The sequence below is a fragment of the Glycine max genome, chromosome 14 (genome assembly GCF_000004515.6).
Source record: "Glycine max cultivar Williams 82 chromosome 14, Glycine_max_v4.0, whole genome shotgun sequence".
Lineage (NCBI taxonomy): Eukaryota > Viridiplantae > Streptophyta > Magnoliopsida > Fabales > Fabaceae > Glycine > Glycine max.
Genome location: NC_038250.2, coordinates 1,687,409 through 1,699,647, shown reverse-complemented (window position 1 = coordinate 1,699,647; position 12,239 = coordinate 1,687,409). Strand labels below are relative to the sequence as shown.

The 12,239-nt window shown below is 30.5% G+C and overlaps 2 protein-coding genes across 2 annotated transcripts; both read right to left on the bottom strand.

Annotated features, from left to right (window-relative positions):
* Positions 1-280: 280 nt before the first annotated feature.
* Positions 281-5,151, bottom strand: LOC100499809 (uncharacterized). Its single transcript, NM_001249398.2, has 9 exons — positions 4,999-5,151; positions 4,723-4,814; positions 4,562-4,607; positions 3,003-3,111; positions 2,352-2,443; positions 2,194-2,256; positions 1,850-1,968; positions 851-926; positions 281-744 (listed from the first exon to the last, which is right to left on the bottom strand). Exons 2-9 carry the CDS (start codon positions 4,785-4,787, stop codon positions 688-690), a joined length of 627 nt encoding a protein of 208 aa, NP_001236327.2. The 5' UTR covers positions 4,788-4,814; positions 4,999-5,151; the 3' UTR covers positions 281-687.
* Positions 5,152-9,704: 4,553 nt separating this feature from the next.
* LOC100500302 (reactive intermediate deaminase A-like) lies at positions 9,705-11,639 on the bottom strand. Its single transcript, NM_001249159.2, has 6 exons — positions 11,356-11,639; positions 11,158-11,273; positions 11,022-11,066; positions 10,802-10,875; positions 10,670-10,719; positions 9,705-10,055 (listed from the first exon to the last, which is right to left on the bottom strand). The coding sequence occupies exons 1-6, from the start codon at positions 11,540-11,542 to the stop codon at positions 9,961-9,963; spliced, it is 567 nt and encodes a 188-aa protein (NP_001236088.2). The 5' UTR covers positions 11,543-11,639; the 3' UTR covers positions 9,705-9,960.
* Between the last annotated feature and the right edge of the window lie 600 nt (positions 11,640-12,239).

Here is a 12,239-nt window from a genome sequence, read left to right as displayed (position 1 = left end):
TCCTTATAAAGTATATCCAAAAGTCAATACAATTAAATATGCCTTTTAGATATGTAGTTCTGGTTAGAAAATGCATAGATGAAATAAATGAAAAATTGAGTATCTTAGATATTCTTTTCTTATATAAATACTTTGAACTTACAACTTAATTTTTCATTGTTTTTATTAATAACAATACCTATTTTCTTCCAACATAAATCAACATTTGAAATTCATGATTAACAATAAGCTTGACGGCTAGAACAAGTATCTGTAAATTTGTTTTGAGAGTCATTATATACTATCATTAAAAGGGATTTATATATAATATCAAAAGCATTCAACAATCGCCAAGGTTAAAATAGTGGCGCGAGTTTACGTAGTTATTACACTAAAAATTATAACAGGAAAATAAGTGAAATATATTAGATAAAAATCTTTACCAGGAAAAGAATATAAAAAACAATTGATTACTAATTAGTTTCTTTATCTAGTCTGCCACTAGAGGTGAGTTTCTTATAATCACAGTCATTTGTGGAACGAGACCAAGGAACTAATATTACAACCCAAGTTGCCACAGCAATTCTCATGCAGAAATTATTCAGTTTTATGGTCTGCAACAAAGCAACTACCTTTCATCAATGATGCTCATTCAAATCAACGGAGATTACACATGAATTTGTATCTCATTCAAACGAACAGAGTGCATCATCTATACTCTTGGAAGTTAACATGACCAGTTGCTTGTGCATGCTCCACTGCCTCCTGAAATGTTCACAAAAAAACAAGTACTCAGAATCATAAGAACAAAGGAGAATAGGCTAAGGTGGGTAAGTAGCATAAAGCAAAGCATCGGGTACTGAGGAATCACCTTCTGACCCATTACTCCAATTTGGCATACTCCACAGCGCAGAGTGAAGTTAGAAGTGTCAGTGTAACTCCGTTTCCTGAGAAAGTGTAGCCATGATATATTAGCATCATGGGCATATCATAAATTGCAATGATACTAAGTAGCAGAAATAATTGAGAGAGGCCATTCGAGATGATATCGAAATTAAATTGAGAAGATTTAAAAAAATCACATCATGCAAGATAAAACAAACTGACTTCCCTTTGTATTATTGCAGAGTTAAAATATACGTTCCTACTGGCAGACAAGACACATAGCCCAACTATATAAAAAAACTTCGTACCCCATTGCCCAGAGGCTCTTCGCTATGCGAAGGTATGGGGGAGAGATGTTGTACGCAGCCTTACCCTTGCATATGCAAAGAGGCTGTTTCCAGATTCGAACCCATGACCAACAAGTCACCAAGGCACAACTTTACCGCTGCACCAGGGCTCGCCCTCATAGCCCAACTATATCTTTCACTTAAAAATTTGCATAATTTCACCTGTATTGTTTGACAATAGAAATTGGCAAAGTTGAAGTTTTCAACTTATCAGTCTATGTATATATAGTAACAGCTTTGCGGCACATTCACTACTTTGTTCTTGTTCTAAATTGATAAAAGGTACACTGGATTTACAAAAATGTCTTCTGTTTGCACTAACAATTACAAAAATGTCATTAGTTTCACTTTATTTTGTTTTTAAATGTTAGCACATAAAAACATGAATTGAGGTCAATTTTGTAATTATTACTGAAAATAGAAAATATTTCCCCAATCCAATTCCAAATGCATCCCAAGTCCTCTGAAAGTCAAACCTCAAAATACATGCCCAAAAAAAAGACCTTTTACGTACAGATATTCGCAACAAATCTGATATATAAAGAATCCAAAAATGAAGATTGATGCAATTCAATCATCTAAATATGACAATATTTATCTCTTTCTTTTAGTAAGGTTCAATAAGAATAGCAAACTACCTTTGCTGGTCCTTCACAAAATTTAGAGCAAGCCCCTCAACAGGTCCAATGCTTCTGTTTTTCTGTACAGCAAATATGGTCTGATCAAACTCCTCTGGAGCTTCCTCAAAGGGAGACATCTGACCCATACAAGGGGTTTGAGTAATCATCAGGCAACATGAAAACAAAAATACATATGAACCTTAACTTTGTAATTTTTTTTATTGTTTCATGTGTAGCAGATAAATGTTAAATACCATATACTTGTAACCTCCCAATTCACCTCCAAAACCACAAAAAAAAAAAATGCAAAGAAGAGAAGGAATGGATGATAAAAAAAAATTCTGGTATATGAAATTACTCACCACTAATGCATCATAGTGGAGACCATCATAAATCAGCATCACTCTTTCAGAATAATTCCTTTCCTGTCAAAAGTATTCACAAAAAGTGAAAATAGAAAAGTTCAGTCATAAGAGGTTGCAAAACTTGAGAGCATATAGATTGCATAAGAGTGACTAACCTGACCATACAAATCACATCGAGTTGTCTGAATATCATATGCTGCAATTTCACGTCCATAATAATCTGCTAATATTGAAAGTTCAATTGCACCTTCATAAAGAAATATAGAGCTTAATTAGCAAATCAAACTAACAAAAAGTTAACAGTGCTTTATTGTTAAATTTGCTACTAGGAGTTTGAAATACCCTTTGAAACCCATGTCAAATTCATCAACTACAAAATCTATACCCATAAAATTTATATCAAAAGCCAAATTTTAGAAACAACTGAAAGTTAAACAATTGTCACAGAAGATTCTCTGGGTATCCAGATGTTTAAATAAAATTTCCCAAATTTTAATTAATACTTTATGCCTCTTTATGTTTCAGGAAAATAATATATTTTACTCGTATATACTCCATAATATATTTATCTTAGCAAAGTTTATTAAAAACTCAGATGTTAAATCAACCCATCTTTGAGTAAGTTTCATCACCTTTCAAGTTCCAAATAAAAATGAATTTTCCACACTTGAGGTTACACATTCATGCACTCACCACAGTAACACCAAAAGTAGCAGTTCCAATTTGTATAGTGAAAATTGGTAACTATTTCCATCTAAATTTTTATTTAAAATAGCCTTGATTACGAAAAACATAGGCCAACTAACCTCCCCACTTCTCTGAGTCAAGAATCCAGTTACAATACTCTGTGTTTGGCTTCCCAAGAAATGCTTCACAATATTTCTGTGGATCACTTGCTACTGTTGCTGCTATAACCTTTAGCATGTCAAATGACAAATAGCACAAAAATATTAAGTCAAAATATGCAAGAAATGATGTCAATAACATACTCAAAATGCAAAGACATTAGGCAATACAATGATATAAAAGTTTCACTCACTGGTAATTCTTAAATGATAGAGTACGTAATTTCATATCTGAAAATAAAAATATTTTGCAATGACAAGCTTTTAGTTGCATGTAATTTCATGGAAAGCATTGAGTAGCACAGCATGGGGCTTGACAGACCATAGCACAAGTGCATATGATGAATTGATGACAAAATATGGAGATCTACCAGAGAAGTTACTTAAGTCTGATGTCAGGAATTGAAAACAACAAGAGCTAGTGAAAAATAGGTATGTTGAGCCATATATAATATTTCAAAGTTGAATTTTTGTAAAATAAAAATGCTCAAAGCGCATCTATTATTCGTAGCTGCATCTGAAAAATTCTTCATGCACTATGCAGATAAAAATAACTAAATATTCATATCTAAGTATTTCATCCTTAGCATTTGTTGCAACCGTTTTAATGATTGGAAAGCCAACTATCAGTTTACCGAAAGCTCTTTTTACTGAATTTTAATAAAATATGTCTATGACTGCAAGGAACATTTCAGAATAAAAATGTTTTTAATTTCTCAAAATATCTAGAAATTTGGTCTTAGTCCCTATAAAAATTCAACATGTTTTAGTTCTTACATTTATTAAAAGTGAAGTGGTTTTAGTCTCTTGTCAAGAACTAAAAACACATGTTTTTGAGAAAAAAAAGTAGGGAATAAAAATGTATTAAATTTGTATAGTATTCTTCAACACATTCCAACCTCGTGTTTTTGACAGTGTCATATCACACTTCGAGAATGACACGGTTTGGAGGAACTCTAACTAGTTGGGTGAAAAGTCCTTCTTCCAATCCTGTAGAGAGGTCTCCTGATTTGAAAATGAATTCTACGATACAATGTTGTTAAAGGAGGTGTCATGGCCGCCATGGTGGAATGGCATGGCAGATTTTTTGCCAACCACCATAGGCAATTTGTGAAGAGAAGCCCACTATGGTGTGTTTACATGGCGGAATTTTACCCTTCGGCCATGTTCTGCCACCCGCCATAAATAACACTACTACGATATGGTTTCACTAGTCCAAATCTTTAGTTTATTGTGTTTGATACCTCAAGTTTGAAAAATGAGATTTTTCTAGTAGAAAAGATCATATATTTAACTTTGAAATTTTTGTTAAAATGTAGGGGCTAAAAACATATTAATCTCTATATTTTGTGGGATTAAAACTGAATCTCGATATATTTTGAGGGACCAAAAACATGTTTCACTCCAAAAATAAAAAAATAAAAACATATCTTGAGGCAAAAGTTGACCAGCCAGAAATGAAGCACCCCTTGGCACTAGAAGCAAATTCACAAATAAACTAAATACAAGAAAAAAATTACCTGTCTCAACTCAGCAGCTTTCTTTTTGTCATGATCCATAACATAGCTGAAACAATTAAACACAAAAAAAAGGAAGGAGAAAGAGCATCACAAGTGGAATGATTTGTACAAGTAGCAGTAATTCCAAAAAAAAAGGGGTTGTATTCCATTGCTTAGCTTACCCAACAGCATTGAAGAGGCAACTGTTATCCGAAGGAATGACCCTTCTCAGAATAACACCTTCCATGATGCAGATTGTAGATAACTTACCAACCTAAAAATCAATAACAGAAGAACCATATTCAAAATCTAAAACACAATAACGAAAGCAACATCGCATTTGGATTCTGAAAAGAAAGGGAAGAAAGAGGAAAGGGTTTGAATTGGAAAATGGAGATCTATGCTATGAGAATTGAAAAAGGGATTGGTCTAACAAGAAGGAGAGAATGAATACGAACCAAGCTTGTTAGGTGTTTTCCTTTCCTTTGAATAAGAAACGTTTTCCTTTTCCTTTTTATGCGTCAAAAGGATTAACATTAACTTAAATGGATATTACTTCTGTTTTCGTTCAGATGCCACCGTCCTTTTCCTCAGCATGCCCCACTACTCTCTTCCATTCTCAACATCTTCCCTCTTTTATTCTCTGTTATCGAAAAGTATTCTTTTTTAAACAATTTTATTCGTAGCATATCCACAATTTTTTGCTCATGATTATTTTCTACCGTCTTAATCATAAGGGGGGAAATTTGTCATGTCAAGTGGTTACAAATATAATTAATTTCACATTGTTTAATTTTATTATTTTTAAAATATTTTTTATTTAATTGAGATTTTGTTTTTAATAATTTTTATTTTTGATATTTAGTTTTAATAAAAATGTGTTTTAGAAAAAAGATCAAAATTGGTGCAATTGTTTGTAACTAATTTTTTAATGATCGAGAATCAGTTATTTTTTAATATATTCAAGATAGGGGAATAATTTTATTGAAAAACACACTTGCGTGTGTATAGTAATATCTCCCGTAAAAAAATATAATAATATCTCTCCTCCATCAAATATGATATTTTCATTCACAATACTTATCATTTTTGTAACTTAAACGAATATACTAAAATTTTGTAAAGTATTTTAAATAAAAACAATTTTTTATGTAAATGAATTGAAAGAAAGATAAAAAAAAATATTCTTGAAATCATCAAGCATCTCAATCAACTGATGTAACCAAATATCTTAAATTCAAGTAACGGATATTATTAGCTCAAACAATATTATCTTTAACAGAAAATATTTGTGATTAAAAAAAAGATACCTTAGTGTCAAAGAATTTATTTTTGTATAAATAATGACTCAACGAAGTTTGACAGTAAAATAAAAGTAGGCATTAAGAAAACTTAATTCCAAAGTTTAGAATCAAATCCTAAGAATTTATATTAACAATAAAATAATTAATTGAATATTTAGAGTAGTCTATCTATAGTAAAAACCTTTTTATATGCCATATATTTAGAGAACTAAAAAACAGTACTCTTTTCAGTAAAAGTTATAACATACTCTCTAACACATTTCTATAAACACAGGAAAAAAAGGAAAAAGAAGAAGAAGAAAGAAGCAATACGTACAAAAAAAAGTGCATGTTTCCTTTGAATAAAAACATATGCACGCATGAGATGAAATCCTTTCAAGCTACCAGAGATAATCAAAATCCCCTCCCCAACCATAAAAGAATCAGTGCGTACAAAAAAAGGTGCATGCTCATCGGATAAAAGCGTAGGCTATAATAGAATCCTTTCAAGCTACCATCTTTGAAGTGAATGCATGGAAATTGCAAAATATATTTAATGAATCTTTTAATACTCATTTTGCATTGAGATGACAAGGCCTCCATAGAGCTTGGAAATTAATTTATTCAGCAAGTAAAACTATTTATTTTATACTGCTAAAAAACACTAATTATTGTTTTCTAATATAGTTTACTCATGTACTTAATGGTAATTTTCTTCCAAATATCGGAAAGGCTCTTTCCTATGAACCCTAATCAAACCTGAATAAACTTAATACTCGCAACTCGCAAGAAAGGGTGATAATCTAGCTGATGGAACCACATTTTTATGCAATGTATTCTTGAGAAGTATCAGCAAATAAATCTTCTTGTTTGAATAATTTTTTAATATGTATTTATAATTTATAAGAGAATAAAAGGAGCTCATATATATATATATATATATATATATTATAGAATAGTCAATTATGTTTAAGAAAACTATAAACTCCTTTGACTAACTTACAAATGAAAAATAAGCTAACTTATAAGCTTTTAATTTTTTCTCCTTCTCAATTTTATCCTTTTAAGCTACTTTAAATAGCTTATTTTGATAAGTTACTTAAAGTAATATGAAAAATAAGCTAATAATTTTTTCTCCTTCTCAATTTTATCCTTCATATTTTATTTCAACTTTTATTTTATCTTTTTATTTAATTTAAAAATTCCGTTACCTTATTAAACAAGATATGTTTGTATAATATTTCATAGTCTTACAAATGAGAAACATATACTTTAAGTTCTTCTTATAAGATGAATGTATAAGAAAAATTATAAAAAAAAAACACTTTTTCATTTTTTGTCTTAAAATAGTATTATTAATAAAGTATTTAAATGTTAAAAAATTATTTTAAGCAAGATAATTCTAATAAATTTTATTTATTTAATTTTAATTTTCCAAAAAAATAAATTTTTTATGATATACAAAATTTTAAAAATTATTATCTTAATTTTGATAAATTATTAGAAATAAAATTCAAATATTAAAAATACCAAATATATATTTTTACGTCATTTGAAATTTATCAATTAACTTATCAACTATGTTAGACAAGTGATCTCAATAACTTAAGTGGTGAATTAAGTCTCACTTAAGGAATCCTTACAACTTAAGAGACTCTCGATCCCTTAATCAATCTCTTTGAAGAAAAAGAAGAGGAAGAAGAATTTTCTCTTTAAGAGAAAAATATTACAATTAATCTGGATGAACTCTTCAATAAATTTAAAGTGTTTGCCCAAGAGTTGTTAAGAAAACATTTGATAATGGAATTTTCTAGGAATATTTCTCTCTTACTTTTTGAAATCACACATATATACAGGTTCTTCTTACCTTTTCAGAATGGTTTGAAGAGATATGTCTTTTCAAAAAGATTTTTTTGAAATTTTTCACAGGTAATAGATTAAACAGATATATTTTGAAGGGTCATGACTTTTGAATTTGAATTTCCAGAGTTTCGTTGCTGACAATTGATTACAAACATCTACTAATCGATTACAGGTATAAAATTCAAATTCAAAATCCTTTTTAATAGTTATTTTTCAAACTTGTCTATTGACAATCGATTACCAGAGCCTTGCATGTTTTAGAAACACTTTGTTTTGAGGCAAGACTTGATCTTAAAATAATCTTGAAGCAAGACTTTGTTTGTTGAAACAATCGTGTATTAATCTTGAAGCAATGTTTATCCTTTGTAGCAGTCTAGTTTGATTTTTGTTTGACATCATCAAAATTCATGTATTCATACATTCACAAACTAGTCTTATCAAACACTTTTATTAAATCAATTAGCTTATAAGTTAATCTATAAGCTAATTTTACTAAACATAACATTTATACTGTTTAACTTTTATAAAAAATTATTTTATTTAGTTTCTTCAAAATTAAAGTTGAAAACTATAAATCGATTTTTACTTACAGAATAGAAATATGATTTATTTTATTTTTATTTCCTGTTATAAGTATGGATAGAAAATTCTATCTAAATAGTGTACAAATTGACACGATAGAGTTATATAATTATGAGAAAGGCCACTTTATATGAGTAACTTTAATGTTCGTCGCTTACCTTAATATTTTTTTAAAAAATAACATCTATGTATAATTACGGTTACTTAAAATAGTAACGTTGCTTGATTAAAAAAGCAAGCCTCGTTATATTTTTTTTATTTCCTTTTTTTTCAGACTTTGATAGTGAGGGAGAAAAGTTATAGTTTCACCGCTAAAGATGCTTTACGTTTTATCTTTATTCTTGAAAACTGGCAAAAGAACAACATTGGATGCAAATGCAAGGCAAGTTGCTTTATAGGATTCTCAGATATTCATATATAATGCACAACCTGAAGCCTTAATCCTCCCAATAAGAATCCAAGGCCTACGTTGCAAAAATACAATCTGAGCCAGAACTTTTAAGGATGCAAAGTAGCAAATGTTTGTCGATTGTTTGAATAATTGAGTGCATGTTTAATTTTCCGTTCAAATCATTGTCATACCAATTTTGAGACAAATCCAGCATTCCAATATAAAAGAAAGAATCATGATAAGTTGATGCTTAAATATTAAGGTTGGATTTGATTCAAGATTTTACAAATTATTTTCAGAAAAGTGAATTTGGGAATGTCACAATCTCAAGTTTACTTCATTTTTTATATATATATCTACATATGGTGATTCTTAGGAATATGAAACATTTTCATAAAAATAAAAGTTCTTTTCTAAAATAACTCTATATTCCTACTTCTTTCTTGAGTTTCTTCCACATTTTTTCCTCTACTTTTTTCTTCTTCAAAATTTTAATCAAACATTTTTTCTAAAATTATTAAATGCCAACCAAACCAAAAACGTTTATGTAAATTACATCCGCAAACATAGTATTCTTGGGGATAAGATTTTTGGAAATGTAATATTATACCTTGGAAAAAAACATAAATTAATAAAATGCAAACTAATTTATAATATCGGTAGAGAAATTTAAATTATAACTAATCAAATGATAACGAAAGATTGAATTGGAAAAACAAGTTACTAATGAATACTAATCAAGGATCAGGATCTTCTAAAGTAAACCTTCTCATTTTAGGGAGAGAAGTGGGTTTATGTCTGTCGTTTAATTTATAAGCAATCTTTGCTAATTGTATATTGGTTACTTTTTCTGTTACTTATATTTATGAATTGGTCAATCCATTTCAGTGACTTATATAAGAACAAAATATGAAGAAAAAGAATATAAGAAGTACGTACAATAAGGTTTTCAATGTAACGTCCACAAATCAATCTAAAGAAAATTGATGTGAGTTCGAGTAAAAGATATTTATTAAAAATGATCTTATTCATAATATGTCTTATGTGATACGAATATACGATGTCACAAAAGCTGCAAACAAGAAACATCCAATGACTGAGTTTCTTTCACTTTAAATAGGTGCATAATCTTTGAGAAAGAATCCGAAGATTATAGACCTCGCTAGGATGGTAAATGTAATCACAAGAGCACCATTATCCAAAGAACAAAACAAGTAAAACTTCAATACTAAGATATGTCCCTTCCTGCATTGTTAACCTGAGTTTGCTGATGGAGCCAGATGTACTAGTACAATTGATGCTTATAAAGTTGCTATGCACTCTATTTCAATCTTGGCATCCAATGGCAATGCAGCTACTTGATAAGTTGAACGAGCAGGGAAAGGTGAAGGGAAGTCTGAAATCATTGGAAAAGCAGGTAAATTAAAATTATTTAAGTAACTGTGGGCATTAGTGAAAATTAAACAATACCAACCCAAACGGAAAACCTTAATGTTTTCAGCATGGTACTAGTGGACTCTCTAGTATCAATCTACTAATCACCCTTAGTATGTATTAAATATGACAAGTTGACAACATAACCTATTACCTATTATGACAAGCTAACAGGTGAATCTTCAAGACTAAAGCATAAAAAAGCATGAAGGTTTTGAATCTAAAAGCTGGTCAGTGGTCAGCCATGGTACATGTATGTTACCTACAGGCTAACACATTCTCAGCCCACAATGCAGCAGGGTCAATTTTTACAGTGCAGTATAAATTATTATCAGAAGTGAAATTCATTAGTAATTAGCACAGTTAAGCAGTTTGTCAATACAGGACTTTCATGATCTGCAATATGAAATGGATGGCTAATTATTTCTACCAAAAGATATTACTAAATATGAATAAAAGTTTAGGATAGTGTATTCATCTTTTCACACACAAACAAGTCAGTGCAAGCTTCACCTTCTACAAGAATGTAACTGTCAAGAAAACATTAAAAATTAAAATCACTACCACAGAACTCACATTTAGCATAGATCTCATTGACTTTCTTGAAGTCCTTCAAGTCAGCCAACCTGCAGGAAATAAAACCTCAAAAACTAGTAATCTTGCTGAAACTCAATAAATTCCAACCACAAAATAGTGAGGAATTCATACATAATTGTTGTCTTAACGACGGACGAGTAGCTAGCACCACCGGCTTTAAGAATTTCCCCCATGTTTTTAAGAAGCTACAAAGGGTAATTATTATATCAAATGTCAGAAACAAAATAAACAAGTGCATTGCAACATCAATAAAATGTTATCGTCATACAATACAACAATTGACATTCAAAGAATTTAGTATCACAAGATAAAATGTTGTCTCATTTTGTACCTGTTCAGTTTGGTCTTCAACATCATCAGATACGAACTTCCCGGTCTGCATTGAAGAGCAAAACACACATCAACAATCTGAAGAAACGAACATCATAAATTAAAGGAAGTGATAACAATTAAGTAAATTAACAAACCTCGGGAACAAGGCCAAGAACACCAGACACAAAAAGAAGGTTGTTGGATTTGATTGCTTGAGAATATGGTCCCAGAGCCGCAGGTGCCCCTTCTGTTTGAACATTTTCCTTAATACCTACAAGCAATAAGGGTCACCATTATAACAAAAAAAGTAAAAGGTTTAAAAATTTGAAGGTTTCTTCATAATGGGTACTTACGAGTTTCGGAAGAAATGCTCAAGCATGTGAATGACAAAGAGTGCTTCGGTGACGAAGAGGAACGCCAGAAGGAGGTGCCGGCCACGGACAAACACCCCACTCTGGCGGCCAATGAAGCACGGTTGCGCAGTGCGCTGCCTTCCATCGCCGGAACCTGGAAGCTTCGAACACTGCACCACGAAGCCATTTCTATATCTCTGACTGACTCTACCTTACACTCTCACTCTGTCAAATTCTTCAACCTTTTGTTTTTGGGTTCTTTGCTGCAACAGTCACTTCTTTTTTCTCAGGCACTCATTTACCATTTTGGTCCCTTCAAATGGATGGGCTCCAAGGGTTCATGGGCTGGGCCCATCCTTCACCCAAATAACAGTTTTGATTGGACCCATGTTATTTCATACATCTTTTCCCTACTTTTTTTTTTAGTTTTCAAAGAAAACGGTAGACAATTGTTAATCATATCTTCCATAATTATTAGATAGAGCTCTTTTATTTTTTTTTATTAAATTTAGTTAAATATCCTCACCTCTTATTTCTCATTCCTTTTCTTCTTCAAAATTTTCTATTTTATAATACATAATTGAGAAAGGTTTGAAAAAGAAAAGGAATAAGAAGTAAGGATGAAGATATTTAATGTTATTTCATACATTTTTTCCCTAAGTTTACACCTCTTTTAGTTTTCAAAAAAATATTGTAGGCAATTGTTAAACATATCCTTCATAATAATTAGACAAATCCCTTTTTATTTTTTGTTATAAAATTTAGTTAAATATTCCCACCTCTTATCTCTCATTCCTTTTCTCCTTCAAAACTTTCTATTTTATAATACATAACTGAGAAAGATTTGAAAAAGAAAAGGAATGAGAAAAATGGGTGACAATATT